Below are 13901 nucleotides of genomic sequence, written 5' to 3'. Positions count from 1 at the left end.
AATCCTGCGGCAGATGACCTCATCAGCCTTTCTCACGGCTCCATACAGAAGCTTGTCTCCAATTCCTTTCGTGTACACAAAGACATGTTGCGAAGAAAATTGCAGTCTACACCATGGAAACTTCATCTCTCTGCTGACGTGTGGTCTGCTCCAAATCACAAAGCTTTCCTTGGGATATGCGTCAAATTTGTAGATCCGGATGCAAAGGAAGCGCTGCAGGCACTATTAGCTTTGTCGGAGTTGCCAGGTCTTGACGGGCCGGGTAGTCACGGTGGTACCGAACAATGGAAGCTTCTTCAGCACGTGCTCGGGGATTATAATATCTGGAATAAGGTGGGATTCTACACTGGTGATAACCATGAATCAAACGACAAAACATGCCGCTTACTCGCCAATTATCTCCAGGAGAAGGGCGTCGACTGGGAAGCCAAGACCCGTAGAATCCGGTGCCACGGCCATATAGTGAACCTGGCAGTTCAGGCTTTCCTTTTCATAGACTCAAAAGAGGCTGCTCGAGCGGCTTTGGAGCATATCGAAGACACCGATGAATCGGCTTTTGGCACTGATTTTTCTGAAAGGATCAAACCACAAAGGGCGCAAGGATGGCGGCGGCTTGGGCCTCTTGGAAAGGTGCACAGCATATCGATTCACATGCGCGAAAACGACTATCGATGGAATGAATTCAAGAAGCGCGCTGGAAGATCGCTGGGGCTCGACAACGATACACGGTGGAACTCATGGTTTCTCCTGCTGGACACCACTCTCAATCTTCAGAGCTATGTTGAGTGGTACCAGAAGAAGTATTACCAGGATTTGCGAGATGACTACATCACGCCTGATGAGTGGAGTGCTCTAGGGGAGACGCGCGCATTCCTTCAACCGTTCTGGAAGATCACTCAGCTTACAGAGGGTCGTTACGCCACTCTAGACCGTTCACTTTTTACAATGGATGTTCTTCACAAACATTATACACAAGCATTCCAGAAACACTCTGGCAACGCCACACTACGGAGCTGCGTTGCAGCTTCTTGGGCTGTATTCGATAAGTATTATCAGCTTACAGATGAGAGCCCTGCGTACGGTGCGGCAATAATACTTCATCCGTCACGACGTGTAGCCCATATAAAGAAGAACTGGCCAAAGTCCTGGCATAAACCAGTTCTTGACGGCGTGCGAAAGCATTGGAAAGACTACTACCACGAGCTCCCGCTCCCCACCACGACACCACAGCTGAGAGACGAAATACGGCGCCTTGATGAGTATGACCTACTCGCTCGGGAGCTTGACGTTGTTAGCCCATCTATGAGTGAGCTGGACGAATACGATGCTTTCACGACGCAACCGCCCATTGTCATTGACTGCTCTCCACTTTCTTGGTGGCTCAGAGAAGAACAACAACAGACATACCCTCGTCTCTCCCGAATGGCTGTTGATATCCTCTCGATACCAGCCATGTCTGCCGAGCCGGAGCGCGTCTTCTCCGGGGCGAGACGCACAATTTCATGGGACCGGGTGCCAATTAGGTAGTCGTACAATTGAAAGAGGCGAATGCATGAAGAGTTGGATCAAAAGCGGGATAACACAAGGTTATCCGGTAGATTTACTTGAAGCGGAAGGTATTGAGGACAACGTAGAGGGGTTAGATGATTCGGCTGGCTGGCAGAGCTCCAACCCAGATTCGGTTTAGTTGATAATGTAAATGACGTCATTTCTTAGTTTCCATATGTATGGATTAAGTTCCATATGGGTTGCATTCCATATTCCATATTCCATAAGGCGACGTATGGAGTATGGAGTATGGATAGAAAGCCTGCTCTGGGCTGTGGGCCCAGACACCCACGCAGTGTAGTCCTCAACAAATACGATGGCTCCGCCATTCCTTTCGATTTGGGTCTGCACTAGATCCGCATTGAAGAATAGAAACAATATCGGTGGCAAGGGCGATCCTTGCGGAAGTCCGGCTTGCGGTAGAGGCCTGCTCTCGGAACTTTGTCCATTAATCATGATGGTCGCGATTCGCTCGGAGCAAAATGCATCCTCCCAGCGTAAAATCACTTCAGGGATCCCTCTTGCTTTCATCCGCTGCAACAATCTCTCCTTACATACACCGTTATATGCGCCCTTCACATCGAAGCTGATGAGACTCACAACGTGACGTGAGTGCCATGTCGAGAAGATGTGCTCCTGTAGAAGTGCGAGTGCCTGCTCTGCCGACCGCTGCTTGCGCGCACCGAAATGATTGGTCGGAAGAAGTCCATGAGTCTCGACCGCATAGGAGATCCTCTCGGCAACAACCGACTCCAGCACCTTACCCAGCGTGGCGAGAAGCGAGATCGGTCTCCAGGCTTTCGCAATCATATAATCATCTTTGCCTGGCTTCTTGAGTGAGATAATTCGAGCATATCTCCACTATCTTGGTATAACGCCTTCTTTTAGTGATGTTTAAAAGATTTCGAGGACGTCGTGTTTGATCGATGGCCAGATCTGCTTCCGGACAATCGCTGGTAGTCCGTCTTCCCCTGGCGCCTTCCATGACTTTGTCGCCCATAGCTGACGCTCCACTTCCTCCAAAGTCAGGTCCGGCATCATTACAGGGGCTCTCCGATGCTGCAGCCCTTCGTCTTCGATGTTGTCTGGTAGTGGCGGGAAGAACTTGGCAAGAAGCTTTTCAGCTTGCTCTTGATGATTTGTCGTTTTTGTTCCATCCGCCCTACCGAGTTGGGGTACCTTCCCAAAAGCTGCATCGTCCCCAGACTTCATGTACTTGGCTGCTTTCCAGATATTGTCGTTATCCGCTAGAAACTCCTTCCAGTGGCTATTCTTGCGTTATAGGACGGCATCGTGGTACCGCTTTGCTGAAGCGTTTGCCGTGTTTTCGAGGACAGCAGAGCTCTGCCCGGCACGTCTTGCGGCTCGAGCACGGTTCCTCCAATACGTATAGACATGCCGCAGTTGTGTGGGGTCATTGGTCCACCATCGTTTCGCATATGGTGATGGTTTGGTTCTGGGTGTTAGAGCCTGTACCGCTTCCAGAACGGCCGTCATCAACCTATCCGTTTTCTGCTGCACTGTGTTTCCCCTCGGCTTATCCCTCAACGTGTCTACAATTTTCCCTTTGATCTCCTTCCAGGGGGTGTTCTTGAACAACAGTTTCTCTTCCTGTTTCGGTGCCGGGACCGAACTGTCGAATGTCGCCTTTATCGTGCGATGATCCGGCCCATGCTCCGTACCGTGTATTGCGCATCTGATGGTTGCGTCTGCAAGCTCTTCGGAGGCTAGAACCAAGTCGATGGTTGTTTCGTAATTTCTGCCCTGCCATGTCTTCGTGCCCCTGCGGAGGAGGCTCCTGAGCATAAAGTCGTTCATCAGGTCAATGATCGGATCGGCTTCGCCCTGTCTTGCCGGCGAAGTATCGTCCCCTCCCCACATCTGGCCGTGCCGGTTGAAGTCGCCGGTAATTACCACATCCACCGTTCTTCCTGACCTCCGCCTCACCTCCGTGATGGCCCTGCCAAGCTTACCGCACGTGTCCTGTAGAGCTTGGGCATCTCCCCCCGGTACGTATACAGACGCCGTGAAAACCAGACGATCTGGCAGTCGGATGACCGCTGCCGTCACATCTAGGGACTCTATTGGCACTTGCTCCGCTTCTACCTCTCTGATCACCCAAAGCATACTCCATATCACCCATCTACCTTCTCTCTCGGCCGTCGGTACCATTTTGACCCATCTGTGATGCCCCATCAGCGTGGTCAATAGTTTCCCCTGGACCCTTCGCGCGTGGGGTTCTTGGATGGCCAGCACGGTTGCATCTTGAATGTCTTTGTCGTTTATTAAGCTCTCATGTACCGGCCCTTGCTTCCCCACGTTCAGTTGCAACAGTCGACATACGCTATTCATGATGTGATGGATAGAGCTTCTGACAGCTTCTGCTGAACGTCCCATGAGGACCCCCACACGGGAAGCATCTCAGGATCGTTTCTGCGCATCTGCTATGGTGATGACCCTCTCGCGCACACCTGCGGCAAACTTGCGGTCGGTCGCACTGGTAGGCTTTATGGTTCGTGATCTGCTGGGAATTGTAGCACTGTTTTGGTCGGTCACGACGCTCAAACACTTTTGTGGTACCGAATTCCTCTCCAGCCACGAAAAACCCTTCGCTGATGAATCGCCTGGCTTCAGAACGTTTCTTAAGGTATACGACCATCGAGCCGTGCGCTTCGGGGACGTCTCTCCTGCTGAGCCATGCTATTTTCGCGACTTCGGTATCGTTCTCTCGACCTAAGGTCTGAGTTGCCTCTGCTCGAACTTCATTTCTCTCATCCAATACCGCAATACGACTAACGTTATCGACTCTGATGGGGTACAGGTCATCTCGCAGGATGCGGGCACCTAGCGCTAATTTCGCTTCCGTTACGCGTTTCACCACCTCGTGGTCGCTCTCGTTCCGACAGGTGATCCTAACACGATGGGTATTCTTTGGATCCTCGTCACCGCATGGCATCGCCACGTCGGATTATCTATCTCGAGGCGGACTTCATTCTCTACTGTCACTCGGATCGTCCCAGCCAAGGCCATAGCCTCATCTTCTATTCTCGAAGCGTTGATCGTGCAGTAGAGTACGTCTGCGGCGGTCGTAAGAGCGGGCACGGTTCTTGAATGGCTGTCGGTTAAGTGCGTGACAGTCATATGACGCCAGGGTACGACCGTTGGGGTTCTTCCGCTGCATTTGACACGATGGTCTCAATCTGCTCACGGACTCGTTGTAGTTTCTCAGCCATGTTTTTCTTAATCTTGACCATCTGCTTGCCCATCTCGTGCACTGTCAGTTCCTGTTTTGCAACGACTTCTGTGAGTTCCCTTGTCATCTCCATCTGTTCCTTCAGCGCTTCCTGCAACCGTTTGGTCTCTCTGCGAGACTCTACCAGGAAATCCAGCGCCTTCTGCAGCATTGCCCTTCCATTTCGCTACGTCCGCTGTCGTTTCCGCTACCGCTACTCCTTCGGGTTTCGGTCAGTCGGTCAATCTGTTCTTCGGTCGGTACACTTCGCATCGTCTGCCGGGTAAGCCCAGAACGCTTTGCTAGATGCCCGGCCCCAGTCCCGCTTCCTCTCCGGGTTTTTTGCTCTAAGAGCGAGGGTATAGACATTCCGTAACCAGAACGGGCGTCAACCAGACGGAGCGAGGAATGAAATGAGTTTTCAGGGCCTGCACGAGCCGGAGGTAGTGGTTGGTAAACGCATCAGCTCGATCTCAATATTAGCCCGAGTGCAAATTTCGCATCCCTGGACCCTACTTGATGCACCCTTCTATAGGAGTTTTAACGCAGCGCCCTCTTTCAATGCTTGTGCCCACACGTAGAGAATGTAAACGTATGCCCTCTCAATCTCCCCATGGCCTTGTCTCCGTTACATACTCCGCTCAGCTAGTATTGAGATTTGTTCGATCGACATCGATATCTTTTCGACGATATAAAGTAAATCGTACATAGCAACACTCTAAGGTCAGTAGAACTTGGTTGTCGGGAAACGCCTTGCATCCGACTTCCCAATTTCCCAACTGGCTTTTGCCTTGTACAGCCGCTCGATCCTCTCATCTAGAGCCTGGACTTGGACAGGGGGCGGTGACCCTACTAATCATGCATTGTGTAATGGCCACAGTCAAACTACTTTTGGCTGCTTTCAGTAAATTTAGATTGACAGCTCACTGGCGCTGAAGGTGCACCTCACTGTAAAATTTAGCTACCTCAATTTAACAGACCGTACTTTAGCTCTTGGAATAAGTTAATATCGTTAGCTCATATCCTCTTCTGACGATCCGGTGTTATCTCTATCTATAGACAGCTCGTTATATTCGCCAGACGTGGAATTATCAACGCTAACCGGCGGAAAGAACATAACAGGTGCTGGCAGTGGGACTGGCGTTAATCTCTTGATATGCCCCGACAGATACTTAATCTCGATAAATGGTGATTGCTCGGTTACCTTTGTTTCTGAGCCGCCAGGGATAGGATATGAGGTTAACGTCGCCGCCCTTTGATCAATCGTCTCTTCTATGCCTTCTTTGGGTCTCCTAATCTGAGGCTTAGAGGCCTGTGGGAGGATATCTTGTTTGGGCCGCTTTGTATCGACAACTACGATGAAGTGATCATCGGGGAGAACGCCGCCAAGTCCGCAGGCTTCTAAAGGCTGCTGTTGCGACACGTATTGCTGCTGATCGTCGTTCCAAATCAAATCCAGCTCGATGTCGCTGGCTTGTTCACAGTCATTGTTTATCAGACCCGAGTCTCTATGGTCACCCTCGTGCGTGGAAGAAGTCAGCTGACGTAGACCCTGGCCTCGATCTGTCAATGGCCTATAGCTGATGGAAGACCCAGATGTTGTTCGTCGATGCGGATGAACCGAGTCTAATGACTGCTGAGAATCTTTCCGGTTTTGGCTACTCAAGGGCGTGCGAATGGTTGGTGAAACATCAACTGGATCACCCGATAAATCAGTGCAGAAAGGTACATCGCTGTAGTATGTCATAGCACCTTCGCGGCGTTGCAATTTGCCAGCCGACCCTCCAGGGTAATTCAAGCCTAAGTCCGACTCGCCAGGATTATCGTCGTCCACAGCTATAGGCGAGTAAACCGACGCATCCTGTGAAGTGTTCGCATCTGATGATCCCTCCCGAACAAACAGTGGCTTGTAACGAAAACTTTCAACTCGAGCGTAAAATCGCGGGTCAAATGCAGACACATTCTTATTTAAGCCTCCGAATTGGGATTCATTGTTAATGAACGGGCTTGTGTTCTGATGCTCACATGTCTTTTCCGAACCATCGATATTATTGACCGGAGGACTTTTTGGCGAATCGTGGATAGCGATGTGGCTACTGTACTTGGTATCCTTAGATCCGCCTCGCCATCGGATTTTATGTCCGTCAGTAGATAGTTGAAACTTGGTGCTGATTTCTAGTACAGCGGAGCGAACGAAGTCAGGAGTCACGTTGATCAAGTGGAGCTGGGCCAAATTGTGTAGCAGGTTCAGAGACACCCAGCCTTCAGGGTCTAGGTGGATGTCCTGGATACTCTGCTGTCCAGGCAGTATGTCGGGAGACAGTAGGTTCAAATGTCGGATATAGTTCATATTCTCAGACGGAATCTGAGCACGATCAGGGTCCAGATCACAAGGTCGCGTTGCTTGCTGTTTTGGAAGAAGCTGGAATGGGGGAAACGGCTTGGTAGACGAGACCAAGCCTTTACCATTGCCTTCTGCCTCTATGGTGTCCTTTTCGGGATTAGAGGCCGATCCATGGTCACTTAAATGGCACTGATATTCCCAAGCGCGAGATTATTGTTCTAGAGGGAGGAATCTGGCTTCCCGGATAGGCTCAGTTTCATGAGTTGTTGGTTGGTAGGCAGATGAGCCCGCCACCTGTGTATCCGCTACAACGCGTGCCATGATGAAGCTGCCACCCGGGCGCAGAGGCGACAATTTTAAGACATCGGCACTGTTACTTCTGCCTGTGAAGAACTGTTCAAGGCGACGAACAACAAGACTCTTTCGCTCCTTGTCTGTCATGATTACATGCTGCGGGTATAGCCCGTCAGGAACATCTCGTAGATAATCCTCGACCTTGCCCTTTGATGATTTGGTTGAAGGCAGGATGGGGAGGTAAAACGGCGTTCTCGAAGACTCGCCACCGGCTGATATGGAGGCGTAGGCGGAGTCAGCCGGCCGGAGGCTGAAACCTGTAGAGGAGAGAGCAGGGCTGCGCTGAACTCTAGATTTGGAATATATGTGATCGCTATTGTGGGTGGATAACCTTTTCCTTTTTTGCGATGATGACCCCTTTGGAGACCCATCGTGATCCGCGGCAAGGTCTCTCAGTATGGTTTCGAGCTCTCTCTTTTTCTTTTGGGGCAGCCCATAAACCTTGATCTCAAACAGCTTGTCTTTATGGAGCAGGGCCGGACCTGGTTGCTTATAGCGCTTGAGCTCCTTCTTTAGTTGTTGAATCTCGAGCGTTAGGTCGTCGATGACGCTGCGGTAGTCATCAGAGCGACTGCTGTGCGCTGTGATAGGTCCAGGAGGGTCAACCTGATGCCGAGTGTGCAAGTGTAGCTTCTCTGTATCCAATAAATCAGATTCTTCTCGGGAGAAGGAGAGATTATCTACAGGTTCGCATTAGCCTCTTCTGGATTACTACAAGTTCCCTATAGGTAGTGCATACCATCTGCGGGATTGTTGTTGGTGGTCGCGTTGAGGCTTGAGTCATTATGCCATTCTGGTGGGTCGCTTAAGACCGTCTCACGACTGCCGTTGAAGGAATCGAGATGGAGAAAACAATCGGTTGGTTGTGGTGGGGTTCTCTCTGGATTGCTTTGATTTAAGGGCATCTTGGCCCCCGTAAGCAATGAAACGTGGAGCAAGACCCTAATAGGACTGCTCAATTGTCGATATCAAAAATTTCAAGTATGGGCTACATGAAAGGAAGACTTTGACGGTGCGACGATCGTGTAATCGGTCGGGAGACGTCTAGCAACAGTCGAGTGTCCTGTAGAGCAATAAGGTGGGGTTAGCAACATCGAAAAAATCCTCTTATAAATGAAACGCATAAGGATAGGAATCGAGCTGTCGCAAAGACATCGCAAATGGGATCATTGCATATGCAGTGGCGAGTCGAATGTGCCATGACAGCTATGGGGGAAAGCCCCAACAGCCATTGATATGCTTACCAAAACTAAATAAAGCTATAACCGGCGACAGCGAGTTGCATATAATTTCCAGATTATAAAAGTTGGCTTCATGTAGGGGTTGTAATAGTTGAGTCTTGTATGGTTCGTTGGTCTGACGAAATGTCTGGAACTATGCGGCCAGGAGATTGCAAAGTGAATCTGCTCTTCTGTGTGAAGGCTTGGCTGCTGAAAAGTGAATCACTTTTGGTGTAGTCGCCGGGAGGTGATCCAGCAAGAGATATGTTGGCGGCGATACGTTCTCAACAACCTGGCTTATTTAGCAGCCGATGAACTCAAATAGAAATTGGAAAATAGTGTCTTGCTGGATGCTTCCCTGCAACTTGCCAAGTCAATAGTCCGGCCCAGAAGCCGCTGAAGCTGTTGCAGTAGACAGTAAAAAGGTTGATATACCAGTGGTTGAACTCTGATAGTTGTATAGAAGCAATCAATCCTAAAAATGGTCGTGACCATGAGTCGGTGTATGGTAACCAGTGCCCTAAGGAACGTACGAGAACGGAAAGGATGTGAGATTGAGGGGACACCAGGACGAACATCGCCAGCAGAGCCAACGGGTACGTCACTTGTCACTTGTCAGCGTACTAGTGGAGGAAAAGTGGAGGACCCTAGTGACCCAAGAGCCCGGATCCCCGATGTGCCGCGGACCTATCATAGCGTTGAAGATACGTTCTGTACCTATCAAGTGCGCCGGAGCCCAACTCCGCCATCTTGAAGACTCCTCACGTAAAAGAGTGGAGTAGCTCATCTGATGAGACGTCCAAACCGTCGCTTGTCGTGTTGATATTTCCAGAGTACAAACCTGTATTTTAGTCGGTGGTAATTCTCGGTTGAGGCTGTCAACAAGCATTATCTTGTTTTTTCTCTTTTCACCTGATGCTTTGGGCTTCTGAAGGGTTTCGGGGACATATTGTAACCGAACATTTTTCTCAATAGATATTACCGAGCAATAACATAGTATTAATTGTTAATCTCAATGTTAGGGATAAGTTTTTAAACTATTTAAGGCTAATTCTTTATTACAGATCGAGATAAAAATAACCAGGCACTCCTTAACTGTTCTCATTCATCTACCGAGGTAATATCTGCAAGTCTTGCGCCTATATGATTAACTGCTTGACTCTCCTACTATGGAGTGCTGTCGCTTTCAACGACGCTGAAAAGTTGCGATAAACGGGATATATCCAAAAATGAGACGCATGCTCACTTGGCGCTTACAAGGCCCTACCTGCGAGCCCGCCTACGCGTTGGTTCCACAGTGCTTAATTTCTATGGCCGGCGGCGTCCTTGGGTTAGCCGCTGCGATAGTGAGCTTTCCTTCTTCAATGTTAACCATGATTTCCTGACAGCTCGAGGCAGCGCTGTGGGTGTCAAGCGAATGGTTCGCTCCGATTGGCTGGTTCCCATATCGTGTCCCTGGTTACTGGTGAAAACGGTTTCCAAAAGCAAGAACAATGTAAGTCATTTGGCTGTGTAGCGTACCAGCCAGTTGGTGGAGGTGTGGGGTAAGTCTGGAGAGCCTGGGGCTGGCTCAGCGTAGGGAGTGAGCAGCGTCAATATAGGTTAAATGGAAGTAGTTATTTGCTAGGATGTGGTTCTCCGTGTCCAGACGGCATTGCTCTAGTCCAAACACGGTTGTTTATGTGCAACATCCAAAGTGAGCTGGTGGAGAAACTTGACGCATAAAGATTGGGCCACCGAGTTGTATGAGACCTTAGCAACACAACAGAATTACCAGAAACGGGGTCCCTTTCCCTCTTTAGTTGTAAAGTACGGAACAATATTCATATATTTCCGACCCTTGTAGTCTACAAGCTCCTATTTTTGAATAGGTATGGCCCATGCTTCATACGCGGAGCCTGTCACAGGAGTAGTCTGATTGGTTATTTCCGAGTTACGCCGAGACTACGAAAATTGGTGCCCGTCTGTCTCATGCCATTGTCCACAGGCATCCCGGTTTGTAACGACGCGTTAGCTAGACAAAATGTGACATGCCCGTCGCCATTTCTACGGGTCTGATGTGCATTCTCGGTTCTCGACTTGAGACATCAATTTTTTAGAGTGCAGATCTCGTTGAAGCTAGTCTTAACCCCAGTTGGCCAAAATTGCGACAGATCGGCTAAGAACATGGAGGACATTACTTGTCTACCATTACCATGCAGGTGGCTTTATAAGTTTGGGAGAGAAGAGAAATACAATTTCACAAAGACAGAACAAAAAGAAATAGGATATTTAAGACCGCTGGCTCCGCCTGTTATCACTTTTAGTCGACTTTCTGCCTCTTCATACATAATGAATATGATACAATCATTAGCAAAAGAGCCCACAAAACCCAAGCGAAAGAGTAAGTTTCATCTTCTGTTTATTTGTTTTTCAGCCTGATGCTATGGATCTCAGATAGATTGTATTTACAGAAATCAAGCGAAGGGAAGCAGGATAGTTTATTATTATCATACTAATATAGCATTGGTTAGCAACCAGAAGGGTTTCTTCCCTTACTCCTGAACAGCTCGCTCGCAAGAGAGCCAACGATCGAGAGGCCCAGAGGGCGATACACATCCGCACAAGAGCATATAGAGCGACTAGAACGCGAGCTAGCGGAGCTGAAGAGCAACCAAAGCCGTGATCAGACCATCCAAGATTTATTACGCCGTAATACGGCTATAAAGATAGAATTGGTTCGACTCAAAGAGGTCATGGACGCGCCAAGGGCCTCGTTATCTTCCTATGAACCAGGCACAACTGCAGGACAACTTTTATTTCCTGACAAGTTCTCATCATCAACAATAACAGCAACAGTTTACGATGGCAACCTCAGAACTGGTAGCGATGCCATTCCTAGCACTCACAGAGCATCATTCTCGTTATCGACGAATGGACTGGTAGAAAAATGTGAGCTTGTCCATAGATCCGTATACATCTTGCGCCGGTCCTGGAATACATTAAACCGCCCATAAGCGATTCCGGGATTTCCGCTAGAAGCGCCAACATTCTGTAAGCTATCATTTCCACATGCTGATGTTCGAAGATGGTAAAATAAGACCCCTGGTCCCAAGTTGGGTTAAAGGTAGAATCAACGTAAGAGAGTAAGCCATCTAAAGCGTCTGTCAAAGAAAGATGGTGTGTTAATGTCACCAGATTTCAGCTCATCAAGGTTTGTGAGACAAGAGCAACGGCTCAACGTATGCGCTGAAGGGTGTCATTGCATATCAACACTCGAAAGAAAACTTACGCAAACGGTAAGGTGCCTCAGCGCCCAAGGACCGATGGTATCCGGATGAATTGAGATAATAGCGACTGCAGAACAACATTCTCTGATCAAGTATAACATCCCCAGCACGGCCCAAGCTTTTGAGGCCAAAACATCACCACTCCAAACAACTTACAGAATTTTACAAACACCACCAGCCTTGTGTATCAACTGCCTCCAATCATCATGAGCCTTCTGAACGCTTCCCGAGCTGCCATGAAAGCCATTTCTTTGCCTTCTGCCGCCTTCGTTCCTACCGCGGCCCGCAGCATGGCTACCGCAGCTACTCAGCCTCATCCTCAGGGCCTTGAAAAGGCCTCTGATGTTCCTCCTGGGCATCTTGCCACAACTGGAAAACTCCAGACCTTTATCTTGCCTGAGGAAGTCTCCGGCAGTGAAGAAGATAAGAAGCTTGGAAAAGCCATTGTCGATGCCTGGAAGAAAGATGGGATCTTGCAGATTGCCATGAAGCCAGAGCAGCAGGGCTTGTACAAGGCTGCTAACCTTGCCAGCAAGCGCTTTTTCAGCAAGCCGTATGCGCAGAAGGCTGCCTGTATTGACAGTCAGACTTACTCTGGATACATTGCCAGTGGTGAAGAGTTGACTGATGGTATTGCCGACTACAGTGAGATCTTCACTGTCACTAAGGATCTCGAACTTGATGAGCCTAGGGTGGTTGCAAAGTGGCCTTGCCACGGACGCTGCCCTTGGCCGGACTATGAGATGAAGAACCCCATGGAGCGCTACATGAATAGCCTTGGTGAAAGTGGCGAGATTCTCCTCAAACTCACTGAGCTGGGCCTCGGTGTGCCCGAGGGGTCTCTTACCGATTACACTAAAGATGGCTGGCATCACATGAGAATCCTTCGGTAAGTCCTGAATGACTGTCATGCATCTTGGCTCCATCACCCTCTGACGCAAGTTCTACAGCTTTCCGGCCATCAACAAGACCAATGAAAAGGGTAAGGAGGGTCGTGGAATTGGCTCTCACACTGATTACAGACTTCTGGTCCTTGCAGCGGCTGACGATGTGGGAGGTGAGTAACTGGAGAACAACGGAACTTTATCTACTGGTGGAATCTTGCTAACAACACGAAGCTTTGCTTGTTCGCCCTCCGCAACAAGGCGACAACTTTTCCAACTGGGAGAAGAGTGCAGCGGGCTTCAAAGAAGACGATGATGGATGGTTGTTTGTGCCTCCCGCAGAGAATGTGTTTACCGTCTTTCCAGGTAAGTCAACTTCATAAGCAAGATATCATGCGATGCTAATTCGTTGGTCTCTTACAGGTGACATGATACAGTATCTCACCAATTCGTTCCTTCCATCCACGCCCCACAAAGTTGGACTCAACATCCGGGAGAGGTTCGCCTTTGCTTACTTCCACGAACCGAGCTTCCAGGCTGTTATCAAACCCCTCCCTGGGTACAACGCTGGCCAGGAACCTAAAGAAGGAGTGCAATATGGCAAGCACTTTACTGATATGTTTGAGAAACTATCCTGAACGTATCACGACCCAAAGGCTGCTTGACGAGGGTCGCTATGATCTGTTGAAGCAGGAAAGTCTTCGTACTATGTCTCCTTAAAGGATTATAGGAGTTTCTATTGGTTCATGCATGTTACTCGCAATACTAGTCCATCTGGGAAAAAGCAGATTGCACAATTGAACCCCAATGTTTTAGCCCCATACTATTTGTGACGACGGCGAAGTTTATCTTGCAAAGCTATTCAGTCTCGAGACAAGGGAGCACTTCCGCAATATGATCCTGGTCTTGCGCTCCGAGGGGCTTTGTTATCGCGCCGGCTTCCACATGAATCCGAAAATCTGGGACAAGCCTTTCAGTAAAACGCCCCGGTCGACTACCGACCTGCGTACCACCTTAGTCTCCACGAACGCAAGGCTGGGGAGAGCCCGA

At 49.3% G+C, this 13901-nt stretch overlaps 2 protein-coding genes across 2 annotated transcripts; one reads left to right on the top strand and one right to left on the bottom strand.

Moving 5' to 3' along the window:
- Positions 1 to 5792: 5792 nt before the first annotated feature.
- Positions 5793 to 8383, bottom strand: FOBCDRAFT_296127 (frequency clock protein; the record flags this gene model as incomplete). The annotated part of the gene is made up of 4 exons (XM_059611879.1): positions 5793 to 7313; positions 7419 to 7728; positions 7810 to 8158; positions 8218 to 8383. 4 exons carry the CDS (start codon positions 8381 to 8383, stop codon positions 5793 to 5795), a joined length of 2346 nt encoding a protein of 781 aa, XP_059465416.1.
- Positions 8384 to 12173: 3790 nt separating this feature from the next.
- Positions 12174 to 13489, top strand: FOBCDRAFT_277050 (2-oxoglutarate-dependent ethylene/succinate-forming enzyme; the record flags this gene model as incomplete). The annotated part of the gene is made up of 4 exons (XM_031183008.2): positions 12174 to 12856; positions 12918 to 13024; positions 13086 to 13217; positions 13275 to 13489. 4 exons carry the CDS (start codon positions 12174 to 12176, stop codon positions 13487 to 13489), a joined length of 1137 nt encoding a protein of 378 aa, XP_031038650.2.
- Between the last annotated feature and the right edge of the window lie 412 nt (positions 13490 to 13901).

This window comes from Fusarium oxysporum, chromosome VII (assembly GCF_013085055.1).
Source record: "Fusarium oxysporum Fo47 chromosome VII, complete sequence".
Classification (NCBI taxonomy): domain Eukaryota; kingdom Fungi; phylum Ascomycota; class Sordariomycetes; order Hypocreales; family Nectriaceae; genus Fusarium; species Fusarium oxysporum.
The sequence above is the reverse complement of the archived record's forward strand: the minus strand, read 5'-3'. Positions and strand labels throughout refer to the sequence as shown.